At 40.9% G+C, this 26,192-nt stretch overlaps 1 protein-coding gene across 1 annotated transcript in view; it reads right to left on the bottom strand.

Moving 5' to 3' along the window:
* Positions 1–26,192, bottom strand: part of BRINP2 (BMP/retinoic acid inducible neural specific 2) — a 58,990-nt gene that overhangs the window by 18,766 nt on the left and 14,032 nt on the right. The window contains exons 2-3 of the mRNA XM_065936955.1: positions 4,059–4,249; positions 2,324–2,532 (exon numbers count right to left, since the gene is read on the bottom strand). Coding sequence (XP_065793027.1) covers positions 2,324–2,532; positions 4,059–4,249 — 400 coding nt within the window. The remainder of the gene's footprint in view (positions 1–2,323; positions 2,533–4,058; positions 4,250–26,192) is intronic.

The following is a 26,192-nucleotide window of genomic DNA, read 5'->3' as shown; positions in this document are numbered from 1 at the left end:
AGGTCATATTCGAAATCTGCCTGCTCCAGTTGCCTGCTCCTTCTTTTGTGAAGCCCTTTCTTCATATGGCTTTGTAATCCAAGTTTGGTTCTCTTCTTACCTTTATGCTCTGTCTCAGCTTCCTTTGTTGAATCCTCCTTGTTTGGCCCATTGCTGAAAACTGATGTGCTTCATGATCCAAAGCCCTAGGTCCAGTTTATCAGCAGCATTCAGTCCTCAAGTGATATCACTTCATCCTTTACTATAGTTTTAAATACCAACTACACTTGTGGATATATTTGCATGCCAAACTTACATCTCCAATATCGACCTTTCTCTTGAAATCCTGGTGTGTATAGTCAATTGCCTGTTAGATATCTAATAGGAATGTCAAATCCAATATGTCTAAAACTGAACTCTTGATTTATTTCTTTCAGGTCGGCACCTCGCCTCAGTGTTATCTCAGTTAATGAAACCACTGTTTATCATGTTACTCAGGCCAAAAATTGTGTGATTAATCTTGACTGCTTTCTTCCAGTTTCTTAGCTAACCCTGGATAGGCTCTACCATCAAGTATAACCTGAACCTGGGAACTTCACACCAGCACTATTGCACCAACTTCATCCAAGTCACTGTTGTTCATCGTGGCCAGTGCAGTAATGGGTACACTGGGCTCCAGGAACCCCCTTCTCTCATCAGCAATGCCCTCATGATCGGGCCCCTGCAACCACTGGTGCCTCATCTGCCTCTTCACTCCTCTGACCCCACTCCAACTACACTACTGGTGCTCCTGGATCATACCAAGCACTCTCCCACTTCAGGGCAGTTGCACTCCCTCCCTGCTCTGTCTTGAGTGCAGTCACTCAAGATACCCTTGTGACTCACGCCCTTGCTCACTCACATCTCTGATCTGGTCTTCCCTAAAGTACCATGTTTCCATCACCCCTCTATACTCTTCCCAGACTTTGTGTCTTTCTACCAATAATCCCACCTGACATTATCTATGTCTTTAATTATGTCTCCACCACTAGAATTTCAGCTTCATGAGGGGAGGGACCTTATATGTCATAACTCACTTTTGGAATCTCAGTGTACCCAGAAGAGTGCCTGACACATAATAGGTGTTCGATAAGGTTGAGACTGGCATATGCACACTGCTATATGTAAAACAGACAGTCAAAGAGGACCAACTGTACAGCCCAAGAAGTTCTACTCAATACTCTGTAATAACTTATATGGGAAAAGGATCTGAAAAAGAATAGATATATGAATGTGTATAACTAAATCACTTCGCTGTACACCTAAAACTAACAGAACATTGTGAATCAGCTATACTCTAATATAAAATTTAAAAAATTTTTAAATACTTATTGAATAAATGAACAAAACTTCTTTGTGAGTCTTGGGTGGGATAAAAGCAGAATATAAGATTGATTCTCAACAGCCTCACTTTATATTTAGAAGTAGAATCTCCGGTGATCTCAAGTATCATCACTACTCTTCTCTTCCCTTATACAACATGAACTGTCCTAGAAGTCTTCTAGAGAACATGGGATGGATGGTATAGTTATTGAAATCATAGGAAGTATTGAGCTTTTCAAACATACATGAAATCACACCACTCCTCTGCTTGTTTTCTACTGCACTTTGACTTATATTAAAAGTCTTATCACAGCCATGTGATCCGGCTCCAGCCTACCTCTGAACGTCGTCTTGTACCAGCATCTTTCTTGCTCACCTCTCTGCAGTCACAGCAGTCCTGGGTTTCACCATGGCACCACACTGGCTCCTGCCTCAGCGCCTTAGCACTTACCATTCCCCCCGCCTGAACACCCTTCCCTCAGATCTACACACAGCTGGCTTCTAGGGATTCAGACCTCAGTCTAAACCCCAAGTGCCGTCCCCCTTGACCAGTCTGGCTAATACTAGCTGTGCCCCTCTTGCCTCAGGAAACCTATACCTATGACTCAGTTTTCCTTTTATATCATAACCTGGAATGACTTTGCTGGTTTTTCCAAGTTTATTGTCTTCATTTCCCCACTACAATGTGAGCTCTGGAAAGCAGTGGCCTAGGTTGCCTTTCACTGAGGTTCCCTCAGCTCCAGCTTGCCTTAGGGAAGCTCCAGAGCTCCAGCTCCAGAGCCTGCCTTAGGGAAGAAGCCATGAGGCTGTCTGCTGCAGAAGGAAGCCTCTGCCCAGGCTTTAGGGCTGTGAGCACATCAGAAAGCTGCTTCCCACTACCCTCAGTCAGGCCTGGCTGGCGTGGAGCTGCCGAAGAGCCAGGCCTGCGCCCGGAGTCTCTGCCGCTCTGCCCTCCCTCCCCCAGGACCTCTCAGGCCCTTACCTTGATGGCGCCCGTGGCTATCTGGATGTGGTGCAGCCGCCGCAGGGTGCTCTCCCTGTCGATGAAGTAGGAGGCCGCCAGCTGGTGCAGGGTCTCCAGGGACACGGCGGAGCTGTTCCCACTGCCCCCGAGCCCAGAGGCACTTCCTGCCGTCTCTGACTTCCGGCTCAGTTTCCGCTTGTCCACAAAAATGGTCAGGGACTCTTCTCCTACAGCAAGCAACACGGGCGCCCTGGTGAGGCCTTCAGCTCCCCGAGCCCTGCCCGTAAGAACATGAAACCCTCCTCCACCAGAGACTGAGCTGAGAGGGCGCCTGGGGCCCCTGCTGACAGCCTTTTCCCATCCCCACCACAACGCCCTCATCAGACCGCACCACAGGATAATGGCACCGCTGCCTGAGAGGCCAGCCTCCTCCTCCCCACTTCCGTCAGCGCCCAAAGCTCATCCCCCGCCCCTCCAGCGTATCCATTTAACATCCTCTATTGATCTCTGTCTCAGGCAATCTACCTCCATGGGGAAGATAAAATTCTCTCTCTCAAGTTGTTTATAAAGAATCACCGTGGATATTTCTGCTCCCTAAGAAAGGGCAAAAGCCTTGAAGCTCAACCTCCCTTCTCCCCCTCAAACGCTCAACACCTACGACATGTCAGCAGCTGGCCTGAACCCTTGGAGTATTTCTTTGTAGTCCAGAAGACAGTGAGCTAGATGTTATAATAAATCCTCCTTTCTTCTTTCCAGGACAGAGAGAACTCTGCCTCTTTCCAGCTCTCAATTCTGCTCTGGGTCCGAGCCAGAGGTTGTTCCACCCCACCTTTGCCTCCATCCAGCCCAGAATCATTGGACTCTGTTTGACTGGTTACTAATCTCTACAGAGTGGAAGCAGAGAGATCAGGGACTTAACGAACATTTACTTTTTTGCCTACGTGTCTGGGCTTCCCTGGTGGCTCAGAAAGACGGTAAAGAGTCCGCCCGCAATGCAGGAGTGCATGTGTGGTACGTCGCTTTAGTCGTGTCCAACTCTGTGTGACCCTGTGGACAGTAGCCAGCCAGGCTCATCTGTCCCTGGACAAGAATACTGGAGTGGGTTGCCATTTCCTCCTCCAGCGGATCTTCCTGACCCAGGGATCGAACCTGGGTCTCTTATGTCTCCTGCATTGGCAGGCTGGTTCTTTACCACTGGTGCCACCTGGGCTGCCAGCAGGAGATGCCGGTTCAATTCCTGGGTTGGGAAGATCCCCTGGAGGAGGAAATGGCTACTCATTCCAGTATTCTTGCCTGGAGAATCCCATGGACAGAGGAGCTTGGCAGGCTACAGTCCATGGAGTCAACAAAGCGTTGGACACGGCTGAGCACACATACTGACTGCTGTAGCCACAGCCAATATTAGGATATGGAGAAACTTCAGGGTTAGATGGCTCAGTCAAAAGAAAACTGAGAGCGCCCCCTGCTGGCAAGTGCTTTGTAGACGTCTGTCCCCCAACCTCCTTACCCCACAACCTCCTCCCCAGGAGGATGCTTATAAGCAAAGCAATGTTCTGGCAATGAAATTGGATGTCAAGAGATTATACTGTTGACAAATGCACCAGAATGAGAACATTTCCCAGTCAAAAAAATGACAGGAAGAATAAAAGATCTAGGAAAAGTATCGAAGCTGTAGTCAACAGGTGTTAGAAAGCTATTTCCAATGGTCTGGCAACCAGTGAGTGTAGGATGGTAGGATCAAGATACTGCTTACCTCCGAGGGTGGCAGAAAGTAGGAAGTGAGTGCCATACTTTTTGATCAGGTTTTCGGTGACCTGTTGCAGGTTGGGTCTCCTTCCCAGGAGGCGTATGTTCCGGATAAACTCTGGGGCAAGAGGCAGTGGCAAACTAAAGAAGTCCTTCCTTTCCAGAGCCAGGTTGTTCACTTTCCAACGTGCAAACTCCCTGGAGGGAAAGACAAGGAAAAGCTCAATTGTATTCTGGGACAAGAGGAATAAAATTGGGAGCAGGTGTGTCTCTTCCTTCACTAGCACCGCCTCATCTCCTCTCAGCGCACATCTCTGCAGATGGAGACACCGCTGCCTGAAAGAAGCCCTCTGGCCTCTCGTTCCCAGGTGATAAGAAAGCCCTACCCCAGCTGACCTCCCAGAATATGCTTCCACTCAGCTTTCTCATTGGAGAGTGGCTTCCCTTCTCCCAAAGACAGTCATGGTAGTAGTGTGTAGTAGGGGAAAAACAAACGATGAAAATATTGAAAGTGGTTTGCAGAAATAGGAAAATGAAAGAAAGTGCATTCACTCAGTCATGTCCGACTCTTTGCCACCCCATGGACTGTAGCCCACCAGGCTCCTCTATCCATGGGGTTCTCCAGGCAAAAATACTGGGATGGATTGCCATTCCCTTCTCCAGGGGATCTTCCCAACCCAGGGATCACACCTGGGTCTCCTGCACTGCAGGCAGATTCTTTACCATCTGAGCCACCAGGGAAGCAGAAATAAGACCTAGTCACAATTGCAACTCCGTGGATGAGTCACCTCATGGCCTCTGTTACCCGTTTGTAAAGTCAGAAGATTGGTTTAGAACAACAGTTCTTAAACTTTTCGGTCTCAGGATACCACCACACTCTTAAAAATGAAGAGCCCCCTGTATTCATGTGGTTTATATCTAATGATAATTACCACTTTAGAAATTGAAACTGAGAAATTTAAATCCATTTTTTTCATTATAAGACAACAGAAATAAAGCCATTACAAGTAATATAAATAACATATTTGTATGACAATCACTGTATGTTCTGAAGCAAAACAGATTTAGTAAGAAGAATGGCATTTTCTTTGCCTTTTGGCAAATCTCTTGAGTTTCTGGCTTAGCAGAAGAGAGCTGCATCTTGTACTCTGTGTTCAATCTGTTGTGATAATTGTGAATATTCTTCTTTGGGACCACACTACACTCAACAAACTTACTTTCTTAAAGGTTAATTACAGTGTGGACTCTGAAACTATACCAATAAACTTTTCATTCTCAGTCACATTAAAATCCAGTGTTCTATATTGCACTGTGAATGCATCTTTTTACTCTGTGATTTTGAAACATCATATACTGGTCATCCATCTGCAAAATATAGGACCATTGAGTTATTCAGATCTTCCATATTTTGACATATTTTATTATATAATATCAAAACATATTTGTTAATATTGCCACAAATCTCATCAAAGAAGTCCTTAAATATTGGAAAGCTGTCAAGCTTATGATGACAAATACAAGTTTTCCAAAATTCTAATTTTCATTTGAAAGCTTACATTTTATCACTGGTAATAAATACTGTCAGTTGGTTCCCTTAAAGAAGCAGGCTTGTTTCATTCTTCTATTTATTTATTTTTGAGAAAATGTCTGCCAAACACTACAATCTGCATAACTATAGATTGTCTCTTGGTTGTTCAAGAAAAATTCAGTCATCCCATGAAAAAAAAGGCTAGTTCAACTCAATCAGAAAAGTATTTTTCTCTGAGACCACCATTCAGTAACCTCAAACATGCTTTTATGTGTACTTTTCACTTTATCATACAAAATATTAAAAAGACATGAACTCATGGTCAAGATCCAATAAAAATAGATTTTACTGCTTCAGGGGCATTCGTGAAGCTGACATGCATGTATATGTGTGTGCATTTCGGTTCAAGTATGTAATGATGAATATATGACTACCGTGTCATTGAGTAAGACTGCCATTATTCAATTTAAGATGCCAGCAGTTTCATTCACCATAGCTTTTGCACATTTACTGCAATGTCAACATGGACATCTTGAAAAAACTAAGGGGATATGCATTTTAAGAACCTTTATACTAGATGATGGCAAAGTTCCTTTCTAGTCCCATCTGGAATGTTAATATTCATGCTTTTCTCCTCACCGAAATATTTGTATTTTAAAGGATGAAATTTAAATGAATATATCCACTAGTAAAAAGAAAAAGAAAAAAAAAAAGGAGTTCTTATCCACTGCCTCCCAAATTATAGTAGAAAGGATCGGCTCCACTGCCTTAGAAAACCACAACATGAAAAGTCTTAACATTCTCACTCATCTACTCTTTATAACAGTGCCAAACCTTCCCTCCAAATCTATGAAGCAAAAATGACAAGGCCACAGAAAAAAATAATTCAGAATAAATAAATAAAGAGCATGTCCATTGGAGGCTATAGAATCTTCCTATCTAATTCCAGAAACTACTAAAGAGAGGGGGAATGTTCCAAACATTACCAGAGAAATAAAGGAAAAGGGATGACTAATAATTCATGGGTTCCCACAAAACCTTTTAAAATTCCCACTGTGTGGCTTTATTTATCTAAGCAGACAAGTTCATAATAGTGCATTATCATTTATTTCCTTTGTGCGGGAAATGCTAAACTTTAATTAAAGTAGGGTATTTGTGAAAAGTATTTTCTATCTCAAATCCCACTGCAGTATAATGAACAGTTGCTTGATTTCACTTCTTATTGACTGGACAGCAAATCAAACACATAGAGGAGCTTACTAAAAAAAAAAAAACAAAAAAAACAAGACCCAACCATGTTCTGCATACAAGGCTCACTTCAGCTTTAAAGACACATATATTAATAGTGGGGCTTCCCTGATGGCTCAGACAGTAAAGAATCTTCCTGCTATGCAGGAGATCTGGGCTCAATCCCTGAGTGGGGAAGATCCACTGAAGAAGGAAATGGCAACCTACTCCAGTATTCTTGCCTGGAGAATCCCATGGACGGAGGAGCCTGGCAGGCTGCAGTCCATGGGGTCGCAGAGAATCAGACATGACTACACACACACAGGGACTATACTGAAAGTGAAGGGATTGACAAAGATGTCCCATGCAAATGGAAACTAAAAGAAAGCTGGGGTGGCTTATTTAAAACAAAACAGGTGTAAAGTCAAAGACTATAATAAGAGACAAAGAAAGTCATCACATAATGATAAAGAGATCAATTCATCAAGAAAACATAACATTTATAAATATTTATGCACCCAACATAGGAGCATCTAAATATGGAAAGCAAATATTAACAGATCTGAAAGGAAAAATAGGCAGCAATGCAATAATAGAAGGCAACTTCAGTACCCCACTTTCAAAATGGAAAGATCACCCAGACAGAAATCAGCAAGTAAACACACTGGACTTAAACTACATGTTAGACTAGATGGACCTAACAGATATTTATTTATAGAACATCCCATTCAGCAGCAGAATACATTTCTCAAACACACATGGATCATTCTCCAGAATAGAGCATATATTAGGCCACTAAACAAACCTTCATAAAATCATATCACACATCTTTTCTGACCACAATGGTATGAACCTAGAAATCAATTACCAAAAGAAAACTGGAAAATTCACCAATGCATGGAGATTAAACAGCAGGCTCCTGAACAACCAATGGATCAAAGAATATAAAAAAAAAAAAAAATCTTGAGAAAAATGAAAGTGGAAACACAAATACAAAAACCTGTGGGAAGTATTAAGAGCAGTTCTAAGAGGAAAATTTATAGCAACAAATACCTACATTAAGAAAAAATAAAGACCTTAAATAAACAACCTAACTTTATACCACAAGGCACCAGAAAAAAAGAACAAATTAAGCCCAAAGTTAGAAGAAGATCAGAGTGGAAATGAGTGACATAGTGACTAAGAAGACAACAGAAAAGACCAATGAAACTAAAGACTGTTTTTCAAAAGGTTAAATAGACAAATTGTTAACTAAATGAAGGGGGAACAAAAAAAAGACTCAAATTAGAAATGAAAGAAGAGACATTACAAATGATACCACACAAAGGGTAAGAGACTACCATGAACAATTATACACAAATTAGGCAACCTAGAGGGGATAGATAAACCTACCAAGACAGAATCATTAAGAAATAGAAAATCTTAACAGTCAAATTACTAGTAAAACCAAAAACAAAATCCCCAGTGCACAGAAGTACAGGACCAGATGGCTTCAATGGCAAACTCTACCAAACATTTAAAGAAGAATTAACCTGATCCTTCTCAAATTCTTTCAAAAAAATGGAAGAGGAGGGAAACTTTCATACTCATTTTATTAGGCCACCTTTATCCTGATACCAAAACCAGACAATGACATTATAAGAAAAGAAAATAGCAGGCCAATATCCCCAGTATACATAGATGCAAAAAATCCTCAACAACATATTAGCAAACTAAATTCAATAGTACATTAAAAGGATAAAACACCTTAATCAAATGGGATTTATTCCAAAGATGCAAGGATCGATGTGGTACACTGTATTAACAAAATAAAGGATAAAAATCATATGATTATCTCAATAGATGTAGAAAAAGCATGTGAAAAAATTCAAAATTCATTTATGATAAAAATTCTCAAAAAAGTGGGTACAGAAGGAACAAGTGCAAGCCTGCATGCTTAGTTACTCAGTCATGTCTGACTCTTCATGACCCCACAGACTGTAGCCCACCAAACTCGTCTGTCCACAGGATTCTCCAGACAATAATACTGGAGTGGGTTGCCATTTCCTCCTCCAGGGGATCTCCCCAGCCCAGGGATAAATCCAGGTCTCCTGCTTTGCAGGTGGATTCTTTACCATCTGAGCCACCAGGAAAGCCTCAACATTAAAATGGCCATCAATGACAAGCCCACAGAAAATATCACATTTAATGGTAGAAAGCTGAAAGCTTTTTCTCTAGCATCAGAAATAATACAACATTGTCCATTCTCATCACTTTTATCCAAGATAGTACTGTAAGCACTATCAAGAAATATCAGGCAAGAAATAAAAGTCACTCAAATCAGAAATAAGTAAAATTGTCTCTATTGGTAGGTGGCATAATATTATAAATAGAAAACCCTAAAGACTTTACCCAAAACTGTTAGAACTAATAAATTCAATAAAGATGGAGGATACAAAAATATACAAGTACAGTTGCATTTCTATAAACTAATGGTGAAATGTCAGAAAGAGAACTTAAAGAAATAATCCTCATTTACATTTGCATTAAAAAGAATAAAATACCTAGGAATAAATTAAACGAAGGAAGTAAAATATTCAAACACTGCAAACTGTAAGTCACTGATGAAAGAAATTAAGAAGACACAAATAAGTAGGAAAATATTCCATGTTCATGCATGGGAAAAATCAATATTGTTAAAATGCCCATATGACCCAAAGCAACCTACAGATTCATTGCAATCCTTATGAAAATTCCAATGACATTTTTTACTACTTTCTACCAGAGTAGAAAAAAATAATCCTAAAATTAGTATGGAACCCCCAAATACTATGACCAGCCACAGCAACCCTGAGAAAGAAGAACAAAACTAGAACTATCACACTTCTTGTTTCAAATTATACTACAAAGCTATAGTAATCAAAACAGTATGATACTGACATTAAAAAATAGACACATTGGTTGAAGGAACAAAACAGAGAGCCTAGAAATAAACCCACACATGTAAGGAGCCAAAAATATTCAATGGAGAAAAGATAGTCTTCTTTGAGATAATGGAAATGATAATTGGAACTCTGGATAACTATATGCTAACAAATTAAACTGGACCCCTAAAAATAAAAATAAAAAATAAAATCAATTCAAAATGGATTACAGAATTGAACTTAAAACTTGATACTACAAAACTCTTAGAAGAAAACATAGGCAATAAACTCCTTGACATGAATCTTGGTGATGTTGTTTGTTTCTGGCACCAAACAATTGTCCCTGATTTGTTAAAGACCACACATAGATGTTATTAAATAACAAAGAATTTCTATCCTATCAATTTCTATTCTATTAAGTTGTTAAAGGGTGAAAACCACAAGGACTCTTCTATTTTCCACGGTTCCTTACAATGGTGAAACACCCTCACTGAAAGATTAAACCATCTTAAAAAAGAGGTGGCTCCCACTTTAATTAAATTTAGTAAATAAAAGCTGGTGGTCACATTGCTTGCTCAGTGCACTTCATTCAGGACTGCTGACTAGTATCTCCTTCAGGAAATTTGCCCTGACTACCCCATTCAAAAGGGCGCACCCATCACTCACTCTCTGTCTCTATGCTTTATAAATCTTTTTAGCACTTATCACTAGCTGAAACAATATATATTTTTAATTCTCTTTCTCTCCCACTAGAGCATAAACTTTGTGAGGGCAGGAATGATTCTATCTTATCCAGCAGCAATAAAATAATGCTAGCTGTTCCAAAACAGAACAACAGTAGATATTCAATAGATGTTGTTGATTATCTCATTTATTTTGTTTACTTAGAATAAACAATCATTTCTCATTTATCACAGCTCTCCTAATCCTCCAGTTGTTTGCAAATTATTGACAACTTGATACAAGAATTTACAGGATGAGAATACATAGAAACAAAAAGCAATTAGTGATTGATGTGAAGTAAACATAAAGCATTCTAAATGTGTATGCTTATCAATGAGAAAATTAAATTTGATATATAAAAACGTAACTTATGGGCATACTTCTGTGACTTCTTATATATAAATCAAGGCACTGATATTTTCTTATGCTTTGGTAAACTGAGTCTGGGTCCTCTTCCATTGTTGTCAGTGGACATGGACAACTTCCGATGACTGTCCACAGTCCACACACTCAAGTCCAGTGAGTACAGAGCGCCCATTCAGACTCTGCTGTGCTTTATACTCAATGTTAATGATCACGAGCTCCAATCCTCTACACTATGTCTAACAACAATTTTTGCCATACTCACAGAGTTAAAGATCCCCAAAGAGGCAATGATCCTGAAGTTTTGTATTTTTCCTTAGTCTTAATCTTCTGTCCAACATGAGACTTGATGTATTTTATTGTATCACATATTTTATCCAAACCAAACCAAAGATCTGATTGTATCTCATGTAAGTTGAATATAGTGAAATTCAGAAAACTTAGTAAGTTGCCTGATGTCGCAGGACTACCAAGAGGGAAACTGGGACCGTTAGAAGAAACATTTGAATACTATTTGCCAATCTTTTTCATGTCATTGTGTACACTAAAAATTCTCTGTATGTTTTGAACTGGGATCAATGAGTGCGGCTTCTTGGGCCAGTGGAGGCAAGCATAGGTAGTCCTGCTACCCCAGACCCTGCCCAGTCGCCCAAGGGCTGAGGGCATCAATACACGGACACACCTGTCCATGATGCATTTGTAGCAGCACCACATGCCAGCCTGCACAGAAGTGGAGACCATCTCTTCCATTCCTCTTACATCATAAGAAAACCATGAAGCAGAATTAGTTGCTCTAAAGCAATATAACCATTTGGCATTAGAACCAGAACAAAATCTAGTGTCCCATCCCTCTCTTGGTGCTATTAACAGCAACTATGATTATGATGACAATCATAGCAATGAGACCCAGAGAAGTTGATAACTTGCAAAAAGTCACACAGTAAGTGGCAGAGCTGAGATCAAAACCCAGGTCAATACCATACTGCTGTTTCTATAACACTGTTTTCCTTTGTGTCCTTTCAATTAAGTGTATTTTACTTTATTCTAATTCTTTTTAAGTGTTTACTATCTTTTAACAAAGATATTTTCATTGCCCAGAACACTTCCTTCCTTTTATTACCTACACTAAACAGGGATGTACTATATATCCAAAGCATCATGCAAGGCAAAACCTTTTTTGGACAAAGGTAGTTTCAATACATGCATTTGTGGGAGGGAAAATTGAGACCCAGAAAAAAAAAATCAAGTCTATACCCAGGGTACCATGCAAGGAGTCAGAGACAAAGGCCTGAATCTAGTTCCTGTGACTGCTCTGGATATCATAACACAGAATAACAAACGACTTAGAAAATGAATGATACTGTCTTAGGAAGCTTTTTATGAGCCAATAATAAAAAAATAATGGTTAACATTTAATGAATTCTTAGCATGCGCCAGGCATTCCAAGTATCTTGCAAGTATTAACCAATATAATATTCAAAAGACCCCTATAAGTGATAAAATATAATTATCCTCATTTTACAGACAAGGAAATCGAGGCACAGATAATTTGCCCAGTAGGTAATACCCAACGTCAGGAATTAAACACAGGCTGCCTGGCCCCAAGATCCACAGTATTCACCAAGATGTTATACCACCTCCCCTCTGAAATTCCACATGTGAGTGGAAGCACATGTGTGCAGGCAGGTATGTGTGTGTGTGTAAGTGGTAGGAGAATTTCACTGGAGAAAAATGCTCTCCCCAAACAAACAAAAACCTCTTCCATAAACCGGTAGGATGTCGAATCAGAAGTAAGCATCAGGCTTCTGCTGGCTGCAGGGAGGCTCAGGCTGCGAGGGCACCCAGTGGTCCTCCCTCCTACTTCACTGAGTTTCCTGCCTGCCCTTTTGGGCCCTTCACTGAATCAAAATAATGGAGGAAACATCTGTGAATGGAGTTTGAGCCAAAGTGGTAAAAAATGTGCTTACAGAGCTTATTAACCTGGTTCTTTCCAGCATCTGAAAACCTCAGAAGGCAATACGGGAAGGCAGCCTGAGCTATTCAAAGAGTAAATGTTCATTTCCAATTTTTCATTTAGTAGTGGGTTTTTTTTTTCCCATAATAAAATAATCAAGGCTCTTTTTTTCCCTAGGAAAAGGATGTTTTCTATATATCAATTACATTAACACATACTACTTCAATTAAGCCATCATCTTTGTTTCAATTAAGACATCAAGTAAATTTCCATTTCAATTTAGCCATTTCTCCTAAAATCTTCTCCTACTGTGTCTGTTTCACAGTCAACAGTATGAGAAAGCAAACATTTTAAGCACTAGGGAAGCCCATATGGAAAGGACCCTTAAAGCAGCAAAGGCAGTTACACAAAGGGCAAAATCAGGGTGACCAGAGCTCTCCAGTGTGGACTCTGCCTGCAAAGATGTTCATCCAGCACTTCCAAAAGGTGCTGGAATTAACAGAAGTTTAGGCCATTGCTATTGCATTTTAAATTAGCCTAGAGTGAATCACACATATTTCTGTCAAAGGATTTAGCACACCCATACAATAATTAATAACCAAAACAAAGTTTAGGGAAGATATGATCCAGACTGGGCTTCCAAGGTTGTATTATGGGTAAAGAGAGTGTAAAGTTGCTCAGTCGTGTCCTACTCTTTGCAACCTCATTGACTGTAGCCCACCAGGCTCCTCTGTCCGTGGAATTTTTCAGGCAAGAATACTGGAGTGGGTTGCCATTTCCTTCTCCCAAAGTGGTAAAGAACCTGCCTGCCAGTGCAGGAGACATAAGAGACTCAGGTTCCACCCCTGGGTTGGGAAGATTCCCTGGAGGAGGTCATGGCAACCACTCCAGTATTCTTGCCTGGAGAATCCCATGGACAGAGGAGCCTGGTGGGTATAGCCCCTAGGATTGCACAGTCGGACACAACTGAAGTGACCTAGCAGAAGTGATTGTAGTTATCTTTGTCTCAAACTGCTTAACACATTGGTCCAGATTGCCAATACATGATGCTTCTGGTTGTACATGAGTTTAGGGATTTTCTGGGATCCAAAGGGGCCCGTGATAGGAGAGCTAAACTGGCAGCTGAGTGCCAAGCCTCAGGCGATGGGAGCTTCAGCAGGGCTTGGGGAGTAGGCCAGCTCTGGATTTGAAGAAAAAGGGCCTCCTATTTGAATACTAAATGGCTATAAGCTGTTCCCAGTTTGAAAACTGTAAATGAAAACGGATGCCCCCCAGTATACTACCCAAAGCAATCTATAGATTCAATGCAATCCCTATCAAGATACCAATGGTATTCTTCACAGAACTAGAACAAATAATTTCACAATTTGTATGGAAATACAAAAAACTTCGAATAGCCAAAGCAATCTTGAGAAAGAAGAATGGAACTGGAGGAATCAACCTGCCTGACTTCAGGCTCTACTACAAAGCCACAGTCATCAAGACAGTATGGTACTGGCACAAAGACAGAAATATAGATCAATGGAACAAAATAGAAAGCCCAGAGATAAATCCACGAACCTATGGACACCTTATCTTCGACAAAGGAGGCAAGAATGTACAATGGAAAAAAGACAACCTCTTTAACAAGTGGTGCTGGGAAAACTGGTCAACCACTTGTAAAAGAATGAAACTGAAACACTTTCTAACACCATACACAAAAATAAACTCAAAATGGATTAAAGATCTAAATGTAAGACCAGAAACTATAAAACTCCTAGAAGAGAACATAGGCAAAACACTCTCCGACATAAATCACAGCAAAATCCTCTATGACCCACCTCCCAGAATATTGTAAATCAAAGCAAAAATAAAAAAATGAGATCTAGTTAAACTTAAAAGCTTTTGCACAACAGAGGAAACTATAAGCAAGGTGAAAAGACAGCCTTCAGAATGGGAGAAAATAATAGCAAATGAAGCAACAGACAAAGGATTAATCTCAAAAATATACAAGCAACTCCTGCAGCTCAATTCCAGAAAAATAAATGACCCTGTCAAAAAAAAATGGGCCAAAGATCTAAACAGACATTTCTCCAAAGAAGACATACAGATGGCTAACAAACACAAGAAAAGATGCTCAACATCACTCATTATCAGAGAAATGCAAATCAAAACCTAAATGAGGTACCATTACACGCCAGCCAGAATGACTGCTATCCAAAAGTCTACAAGCAATAAATGCTGGAGAGGGTGTGGAGAAAAGGGAACCCTCTTACACTGTTGGTGGGAATGCAAACTAGTACAGCCACTATGGAGAACAGTGTGAAGATTCCTTAAAAAACTTGAAATAGAACAGCCATATGACCCAGCAATCCCACTCCTGGGCATACACACCGAGGAAACCAGATCTGAAAGAGACACGTGCACCCCAATGTTCATCGCAGCACTGTTTATAATAGCCGGGAGATGAAAGCAACCTAGGTGCCCATCAGCAGACGAATGGATAAGAAAGCTGTGGTACATATACAGAATGGAGTATTACTCAGCCATTAAAAAGAATACATTTGAATCAGTTCTAATGAGATGGATGAAACTGGAGCCCATTATACAGAGTGAAGTAAGCCAGAAAGATAAACACCAATACAGTATGCTAATGCATATATATATGGAATTTAGAAAGATGGTAATGATAACCCTATATGCAAGACAGAAAAAGAGACACAGATGTATAGAACATACTTTTGGACTCTATGGGAGAAGGTGAAGGTGGGATGATCTGAGAGAACAGCATCGAAACATGTATATTATCAAGTGTGAAACAGATCGCCAGTCCAGGTTGGATGCATGAGACAAGTGCTCAGGGCTGGTGCACTGGGATGACCCAGAGGGATGGGATGGGGAGGGAGGGGGGATCGGGATGGGGAACACATGTTAATCCATGGCTGATTCATATCAATGTATGGCAAAAACCACTACAATATTGTAAAGTCATTAGCCTCCAACTAATAAAAATAAATGAAAAAAAAAAAAAAAGAAAAGGGATGCCCCCAGGTCACAGCTACTGACGCACATGTCACCAACCTCTCCCTCCCCTGAAGTACTGTGTCCCTCTGTAAACACAAGGTCAACAAGAACTGCTAGCAGGAGTCCCCCACCCTGCAGAGTCCTGCACTCTTAGCCATGAGAGAAGGAAAGGGCACAGCTGGTGGCTTCCATCCAGGTGAGATTTCCAGCAGCAATGTGCTGAAGAACCACTTTTTGGTCTTGCAAACTGAGAATCTGAGAATCTCTTATAAATTGAGAATATCAATCCAGCCCCCTTGAAGAGTCATGACCCATGAGCTTCCCTCCCTATGAAACCTTAAGAGAGAAAGTATTTTTTTTTAATCCATAGTTTAATCTGAAAGAGTTAAAGATGTAGAAAATAAACTAATGGTTACCAGAGGTCAGCTGTTCAGTCACCCAGTAGTATTCAACTCTTTGTGGTCCCATAGACTGTAGCATGCCAGGCTCCCCTGTCCGTCGCCATCTCCTTAAATTTGCCCAAGTTCATGTCCATTGTATCAGTGATGCCATCCTGCCATCTAATCCTCTGATGCCCTCTCCTTCTGCCCTCAATCTTTCCCAGCATCAGGGATTTTTCCAATTTTTCTGACTGGCTGTTCATATCAGGTGACCAAAATACTGGAGCTTCAGCTTCAGCATCAGTCCTTCCAATGAATATTCAGGGTTAATTTCCCTTAAGATGGACTGGTTGGATCTCCTTGTAGTCCAAGGGACTCTAAGGAGTCTTCTCCAACACCACAGTTCAAAGGCATCAGTTCTGTGGTGCTCTGCCTTCTTTATGGTAAAGCTCTCTCACAACTATATGTGACCACTGGGAAGACCAGAGCCTTACCTATTTCTGCCCCCATTATACCAGGGGATAGTGGGGCTAGGAATAAATTGGAAGATTGGGATTGACATATACACACTACTATATAAAAAAAGATAACTAATAAGGACCTACTGTATAGCACAGGCAACTCTACTCAATACTCTGTAATGAGCTATATTGGAAAAGAATCCAAAAAAAGGATGAATATATGCATATGTGAGCTTCCCTTGTGGCTCAACTGGTAAAGAATTCATCTGCAATTCTGGCGGGGTTCGATTCCTGGGTTGGGAAGATTCCCTGAAGAAGAGAAAGGCTACTCACTCCAGTATTCTGGCCTGGAGAATTCCATGGACTGTATAATCCATGGGGTCACAAAGAGTTGGACACGACTGAGCAACTCTGTCACTTTCATAACTGATTTAATTTGCTATACAGCAGAAACTAACACAACACTGTATGCCAACTATATTCCAATATTTTTTTTAATCCACAGTTTAAAAACAAAAACAAAACTATACCTCAATAGGGCTGAAACTTAGTAGTAATGAATACCACAACCTACAATATGGGTGGTAGTACTTAGACCTCATGTTAAGAGCAGATTATTATTACCAATTTTCCACAGACATGTCTTTTCGTCTCTACGTGGAAAGCACAATTAGGCTCATTTCCAAGACCACCAATATGGCTGCCATTTGGAAAATCACATTTCCTGTATCCTGAGAGAGTAGCTCAGCCCAGCCCCCTCCGCTGTGGCACCCCTGCTGGCTTGTTCCATCCTGTCTCATTGTCAGTGTGCCCTGAGTGCCCAGAGCCCATTTGTTCTCCCTAAATTAGAATCCAGCCTGGTTTTACCAGGGAGGGATTCAATGCTGTTTCCATTGATCACCACCTGCTCACTCAGGCAGCAGTTCTAGGAAGAGGTTCTGGTACTACCCGAGAGGCTGGAAGAGGCCTTAAGGTCACCCATAAGTCCAGGATGCCCAACTCCAGCTCCATTTTGAACACAATGGCAGAAACAGGAGGCTGGTGTGGTCAGCAATATCTCCCTTTTCTAGTCCTTATCCCTCCTTATCCATTTCCAACAACTTCTTTTTTGGGGGGTGACCACCTCCAACCTTTAGTATTCAAAGGGGCTGCGGTGCTAACAGGGACTGAACTATCATCCTCTAAAAGGCTGTTTTGATATGAACCATACTTGTAAGAAAAAATACATAACTGATTTTCCTTGAAAAATGAAGGAAGACACAGGACAGGTCATTAAATAAAATAGTTAGGAACTTTGGAGAGAAAAAGATGGATTGGCCTTAAGCCAAGTACAAAAATAGATTTCCTGTCATTTTTCCTGTGACTTGACATTGTCTATGGAAACTGTCAACCAATGACTATGGGAAAATTTCTTACATACCACCCAGTTCTAGATGAATGCAAATATCTTTGTTCTCAGAGCCCACCTATCTCCTGGAGAGTTGCCTTTTTCCATCTAGCTAGATACTGGAAAATATGACATGAGTCAACACTGAGTGTTGGACAGTTGATTTTCCTAAGGATTCTAGGAAAGAAGCCTTCTCTTTTTTCATATTTCCACCAATATACTTTGTATTTCAGGCTATTGCTCTCTTCACAGAACTCAATCCATCAATCTAAGACATCACCATGTTTTCTTTTTCATAGGACTCATATTCTTTGACTTAGAAAATTCACGGGAAAAAGAACAACCAAAGCCAATATATATATTGAAGGATGCCTGTTATTTACCTCAGTGATTCAGTTAAGGTGGTTTCATGCTCTTAAGGTGGATATTTTAGAGACTGAGGGATATATCATGCTTTGGCTCCTGTAAGAAGGCAGTATTTCTAAATACATCACATCATCAAGAGATTTCCATCTCAACAACAGATCACTATAATGTACTTGGCTATTAGAGTCTTTACTGCTATAATGAATAAGACATGATTAATCTGAGGTATAAAAAGAAATTATAATAAAACCATACCCTCTTGTATTGGTATACAGCTTTCCCTTAGTTTTGTAAAAAAAAGAAAATTGTCCACAATTTTTTACAAGTTCAACAATTTTAGAAATGCAAAGACTTCAAAAAAGAGGAAATGGATTTATCACTACTTGACTTTTATGAACTTTTTAGAGGTTAACAAATGAAGAGACAGAAGTTGAGAAAAAGGACCAAGTCTCCATTGATCACTGGCAGAGTTTGGTGACAACCCACATCATGGCACAAGTGGTTTTCTACCTTTGTCTATGACCTGTGTTCAAGTTCAAAGACCACTGCCCATCTTTGTCATGTTGATACTTCCCAGGAAATTCTTTTGTCCTGTTTACCACGGCAGCTGGAAGAAATCCCCAGGCAGAAAATCTCCAGTCCAGGAACATTTGGTTAAATAATGTCTCAGCCCCTGCAACTCTAGGAGGCACGGAAGCAGAAAGCAGGCCAGCCTGCCCCGCATGCTCCCATGCCCCCGGTCCACCCACTGGAAGAATTCAAGAAGCCTGGCATGGAGGTAATTTAGCAGCCTGCTGTGTTCTCAAACAACGGCCCGTAAACAATGATTGGCCAATTTCATTCTAATCTTCCCAATTTTGCTCTAATTAAAATCAAGCTGTAGCTTTCAAACAGTTTAATTAAGGCTGATTGGGAGAAATGGGGAGGGGAGACTCAAGCTTAAAGGAGGAGGACGGGATCCCTGGTGAACCTCACACTGCACGGTCCGGGCTCAGGGGTGTGGAGAGGGTGCTAAGAGTGGTTATGTTTGCAGAATCAACAGGATATACAGCAGACATGTTGAAATGAAGGACCAGTGAATCTATGAGACTAGAAGGAACTGAAAAGGGAGCTAAGACCTGTGTTTTCCAAGGCACAGAAACCCCAGCTCTGCCCTGACCTCTAAACCTGCTCCCCACAGCTCATCTTCTTAACTGAGGAGAAAATAGTTTTGTTCACTACTCTTCACCTCCTGTTGTGCTCGTCTTTGCTCAGCAAGCTGACAGTTCATGCCAGGCTTCTCCCCAGCAAACATCCACAGGCTTCCCATCATCTATTTAACCCCAAGAGAAATCCCCCTGACTGGCAGTTCCTTCTGTTATTTGACAAGTTTATTCCTGTTGCAATGAGAAAGCCCTTCTGGTATTTGGGTGCATTTGCTTTTTATACAGGTCACTCTTCTTTGGATTAGCTATTTTTAGTTCCTTCAATACAGCTTCCAGATCCCTAGGCTGTCTAGTCAAAGCTATGGTTTTTCCAGTAATCATGTATGGATGTGAGAGTTGGACCATAAAGAAGGTTGAGTGCTAAAGAATTGATGCTTTCAAACTGTGGTGCTGGAGAAGACTCTTGAGGGCCCCTTGGACAGCAAAGAGATAAAACCAGTCAGTCCTAAAGGAAATTAACCCTGAACATTCATTGGAAAGGCTGATGCTGAAGCTCTAATACTTTGGCCACCGGATGCAAAGAGCTGATTCACTGGAAAAGAAGCTGATGCTAGGGAAGACTGAAGGCAGGATGAGAGGGGGATGACAGAGGATGAGATGATTGGATAGCATCACCAACTCAATGCACATGAGTTTGAGCAAACTTTGGGATATAGTGAAGGAGACGGAAGCCAGGTGTGCTGCAGTCCATGGGGCTGTAAAGTCAGACACAACTTAGCAACTGAACAACAAAAATGTAGATATAAGATACTGCCTTTTAGCCTGAGACCCATAACAAGCATCATTGGAGGAAAGACCTAATGGCCCCTGTGCAGACACACAACCTGTAGTATAGCTAACTCAGCCACCTTCAGGTGCTGAGTGAGCAAAAATGATGATTGTTTTGAGCTACTGAGTGTGGGGGATCTTTTTATATCCATATCCATGCCATAATTCACTGATACACTGATACACACCACAAACTTGTCTTATTTTATAGTTGAGCTAGCTGAAACTCAGATAATTTAAGTATCTTCATCAAAGATAATAACCAACCAAAAGTGAGGATAGGTCTTCCCTAGTGTCCAGTGCTTAAGAATCTGTCTGCTAAGGCAGAGGACACAGGTTCGATCCCTGGTCTGGGAAGATTCCACATGCCATGTAGCAACTAAGCCTGTGTGCCACAACTACTGAACTCATGAAGCCACCACAATGAGAAGCCCGCACACCACAACTAGAGAGTAGCCCCTGCTCGCTGCAACTAGAGAAAGCTCACATGTAGTAACAAAGACCCAGTGCCTGCAAAAATAGATATAATTTTCTCAAAAGTGAAGATAGTCTGTGATCTTTCTCCTACACACATTCCCTTCACTGATGCACCTGAATATTGCATTTCTTTTTTGAGACAAATATTCTGGGCTAACAGTAATCTAATGGTGAACCAGACACCTCCACATTTTTCAAACCTCAGACATTTTTTCCACAGCTAATCCAGGATTCCTGTACTCTATTTGTGCAGTTGACACTTTGAACTTAAATTTAGGGCTCTCCATTTCCCCCTTTTCTTGCATTTCTCTCCTTTGTGGAAGAGACTGGAAAGTTGTTCTGTAAGTAATTTAATTTTCCCCCTGAACTCACAGATACCTTTCCCAGCTTCCTCTGCATTTAAGCATAAGCACATGACTGAGTTTTGGTCAGTGGAATATGAACCAGGATCTAACCCATAAGACTGCCCGTGAAATCATTCACGTTCTCTCTCTTTCCTTGTTTTGTAGGACCCCCAGGAGAACTCTGAGGCCCAAAGTAATGACAGTGACTGGATAGACAGAAAGTCTTGGTTCTGAATCATTTCATGGGGCAGTCTCCTCTTAACCCAACCACAAGTTGCACTGGACATGAGCAAAAAAAAAAATAAAATAAAAATAAACAAACATGATTTAAGTCACTGAGTTTTGGGGACCATTTGTGCCAGCAGTTAGCCAACTCTAATTCCACCTTGATCATGCAGACGCACAACTTGTGCACACGCACAACCTGTAGCATGGCTAACTCAACCAACCTACAGGAGCTGCATGAGAAAAATGATTATTGTTTTAAGCTACTGAGTTTGGGGAGTATTTCTATAACCATATTCTTGGCTGAAATCTCATATTGCAGCCTGGCAAGTAATCTTCACTTGATATTATTATTTACCTGGATAAGTGTATGTGTTGCGTGTGTTAAGTCGCTTTAGTCATGTCCGACTCTCTGCAGTCCTCTGGACTATAGCCCACCCACAGGGTTTCTCTGTCCATGGGATTCTCCAGGAAAAATACTGGAGTAGGTAGTCATTCCCCCCTCCAGGGGATCTTCCCGACCCAGGGATCAAACCTGTGTCTCTTATGTTTCCTGTATTGGCAGGCAGGTTCTTTACCACTAGCATCTGGATAAGGGTCCCTTTATTGCCTATGTGGTCAAACATCCATGCTCTCATATTGCCCCAGTTCAGTAACATTCCCATATGGGCATCTTTCATCCTTGCTTTGTGAGTCCAGATGGAAACGTTGGTCTTGAGACCTTGACTTCAATGCTGTGGGATTGTGGTGCATAAGTTGTGTTCCACAGGGAAACCACCTGTCACTGTTAAGGATTTATTTGGGACTATCTATAACTATAAAATCGTTGGATAAATTAACTCAGGATACAGTTAGGGAGAACCATATGTAGATTTGAAGTGATAAATTTGATTAATGCATGAAGACTGCAGTAGAAAGAGTTTGAAGGGCTTCCCCTTCTTTGTTATATCTTCTTCAATGAATCTTTCTTCATTTTCTCTTTCTTCCTAAGATTTTCCACTCTGTTGTTTTCCATATTTATTCTCAGGAGATCCCTCACAAGAAGAATATGCACTTATCTTGAAATAAACCAAATTTATTTTTTAGTTATCACCAAATAAGCCTATAGAGAAAGTCCTATTATTCTACCCGTTTGATTGATGAGAAATATGAAACTCAGACACAAAACAACTTGTACAAGTTCACACAGCTAGAAGTAGTAGGTCAGTTTAAACCCACATAGTATAAATGTAGAGTCTGAAACTTCACCTGCTTGCTTTCTGCTTCATATAATTCAGCCCCAGAACACCCTACTCTTAGTAAGTGACTTTGTTCTCTTATTACATCCCTACATGTATTAGACATGGTACTGGGATCTAAAGCTACAAAGGTGAAATACATGTTTTTTGTCTTCAGGAGCTCAGAGCCAAGTGAAGAGCAAACAGAGATAGTCAAATAAATAATTAACTAAATGTAAAAAATAAGTTCTAAAGCAGAAATATGAACAGTTGTTGCAGAACCAGAAGTAGGAATAACTAACTTGTCTGTGGGAGCCAAAGAAGGTGCTATAGGGAGGTGATATTTGGATATGGGTTTGAAAGGTGAGTTAGAGCTTAGCTGGTAGAGAAAATGGCAAGAGCTTTGCTGGAAGAGGAAATGGGACATGGAAGGACACATGGGACCTTAGGAAGTCTTCTGCATCTGGGCAAATCTGGAGATGCTCACTGATACTGAAAGAGGGGATAAGCAAGAAGAAATACAGAGGATAGGCAGGTGAGGCATGATCAGTGGCACAAGGTCAGAATTCAATGAATACCTGTTGAAACAGTGAATGGATGGATTTAGAAGAGACTTTCATGTTTAGAAAGCATACTTGGGTTTTATCCTTTGGGTACAGATGGCCCAACAGAGGATTTTAGGCAGGTTGGATTAGAGAAGAGAGAAAAGGCCAAGTGGTAAATGAAGCTGGGACAAGAGAGAAGAGCCTGGCTTTGAAAGGCAGTGCTGAGATGAAAGTCACACAAGTCAAATGGAAGATGGGGAAGAGGCGGAAGTCATAGGTGACTGGTCATGCTATGAAGCACAGCAAATAATATGGGAAATGTAATAATTGTAGTAGAGAACAGGATGAGGGCCATTCTGGTTATGACTTTAACACAAATAAGTCTAGGTGTACAAAATCAAATCAAGTGGGAGGTGCAATTCTTTGAGAAGCTGAGGGAAAAAGTTAGGATTCCCCCCGCCCCCATTTCACTTGAATGAAAAATCTACACTCATTCTCTCACTATAAACCCAGAAAGAGAAATGCCAGGCTGGATGAATCACAAGCTGGAATCAAGACTGCTGGGAGAAATATCAATAACCTCAGATATGCAGATGATACCACCCTAATGGCAGCAAGCAAAGAGGAAATAAAGAGGCTCTTGATGAAGGTGAAAGGGGAGAATTAAAAAGTTGGCTTAAAACTCAAGATTCAAAAAACTACAATCATGACATCCAGTCCCATCACTTCATGGCAAATAGGTGAATAAAAAGTGGAAACAGTGACAGACTTTATTTGGGGGGATTTCAAAATCACTGTGGATGGTGACTACAGCCACAAAATTAAAAGATATTTGCCCATTGGAAGAAAAGTTATGACAAACCTAGACAGCATATTAAAAAGTAGAGACATCACTTTGTCAAAAAGGTCCATCTAGTCAGAGCTATGATTTTTCTAGTAGTGATGTATGGATGTGAGAGTTGGACCATAAGGAAGTCTGGGTGCCTAAGAATTGATGCATGCATCCCTATCAAGCTACCAACGGTATTTTTCACAGAACTAGAACAAATAATTTCACAATTTGTATGGAAATACAAAAAACCTCGAATAGCCAAAGCAAATTTGAGAAAGAAGAATGGAACTGGAGGAATCAACCTGCCTGACTTCAGGCTCTACTACAAAGCCACAGTCATCAAGACAGTATGGTACTGGCACAAAGACAGAAATACAGATCAATGGAACAGAATAGAAAACCCAGAGATAAATCCACGAACCTATGTACACCTTATCTTTGACAAAGGAGGCAAGGATACACAATGGAAAAAAGACAACCTCTTTAACAAGTGGTGCTGGGAAAACTGGTCAACCACTTGCAAAAGAATGAAACTAGAACACTTTCTAACACCATACACAAAAATAAACTCAAAATGGATTAAAGATCTAAATGTAAGACCAGAAACTATAAAACTCCTAGAGGAGAACATAGGCAAAACACTCTCCGACATAAATCACAGCAAAATCCTCTATGATCCACCTCCCAGAATATTGTAAATCAAAGCAAAAATAAACAAATGGGACCTAATGAAACTTAAAAGCTTTTGCACAACAAAGGAAACTATAAGTAAGGTGAAAAGACAGCCCTCAGATTGGGAGAAAATAATAGCAAATGAAGCAACAGACAAAGGATTAATCTCAAAAATATACAAGCAACTCCTGCAGCTCAATTCCAGAAAAATAAATGACCCAATCAAAAAAAAATGGGCCAAAGAACTAAACAGACATTTCTCCAAAGAAGACATACAGATGGCTAACAAACTCATGAAAAGATGCTCAACATCACTCATTATCAGAGAAATGCAAATCAAAACCACAATGAGGTACCATTACATGCCAGTCAGGATGACTGCTATCCAAAAGTCTACAAGCAATAAATGCTGGAGAGGGTGTGGAGAAAAGGGAACCCTCTTACACTGTTGGTGGGAATGCAAACTAGTACAGCCACTATGGAGAACAGTGTGGAGATTTCTTAAAAAACTTGAAATAGAACTGCCATATGACCCAGCAATCCCACTCCTGGGCATATACACCGAGGAAACCAGATCTGAAAGAGACACGTGCACCCCAATGTTCATTGCAGCACTGTTTATAATAGCCAGGACACGGAAGCAACCTAGATGCCCATCAGCAGACAAATGGATAAGGAAGCTGTGGTACATATACACCATGGAATATTACTCAGCCATTAAAAAGAATTCATTTGAATCAGTTCTAATGAGATGGATGAAACTGGAGCCCATTATACAGAGTGAAGTAAGCCAGAAAGATAAAGAACATTACAGCATACTAACTCATATATATGGAATTTAGAAAGATGGTAATGATAACCCTATATGCAAAACAGAAAAAGAGACACAGATGTACAGAACAAACTTTTGGACTCTGTGGGAGAAGGCGAGGGTGGGATGTTTCGAGAGAACAGCATGTATATTATCTATAGTGAAACAGATCACCAGCCCAGGTGGGATGCATTAGACAAGTGCTCAGGCCTGGTGCACTGGGAAGACCCAGAGGAATCGGGTGGAGAGGGAGGTGGGAGGGGGGATCGGGATGGGGAATACATGTAACTCCATGGCTGATTCATGTCAATGTATGACAAAACCCACTGCAATGTTGTGAAGTAATTAGCCTCCAACTAATAAAAATAAATGAAAAAAAAAGAAGAATTGATGCATGCTTTCTAACTGTGGTGCTGAAGAAGACTCTTGAGAGTCCCTTGGACCGCAAGGAGATCCCACCAGTCCATCCTAAAGAAAACTAACCCTTAATATTCATTGGAAAGACTGATGGTGAAGCTCCGATACTTTGGCAACCTGATGCGAAGAGCTGACCCATTGGAAAAGACCCTGAAGCTGGAAAAGATTGAGGGTGGGAGGAGAAGGGGGTGACAGAGGATGAGATTGTTGGATGGCATCACCGACTCAATGGATATGAGTTTGAGCAAACTTCAGGAGACAGTGAAGGACAGGGAAGCCAGGCATGCTGTAGTCCATGGGGTCACAAAGAATTCGACACGACTTAGCAACTAA

Source organism: Muntiacus reevesi, chromosome 5, assembly GCF_963930625.1.
Source record: "Muntiacus reevesi chromosome 5, mMunRee1.1, whole genome shotgun sequence".
Taxonomy (NCBI): Eukaryota; Metazoa; Chordata; class Mammalia; order Artiodactyla; family Cervidae; genus Muntiacus; species Muntiacus reevesi.
Note: the sequence above shows the minus strand (reverse complement) of the source record. Positions and strands in the feature narration are given on the sequence as shown.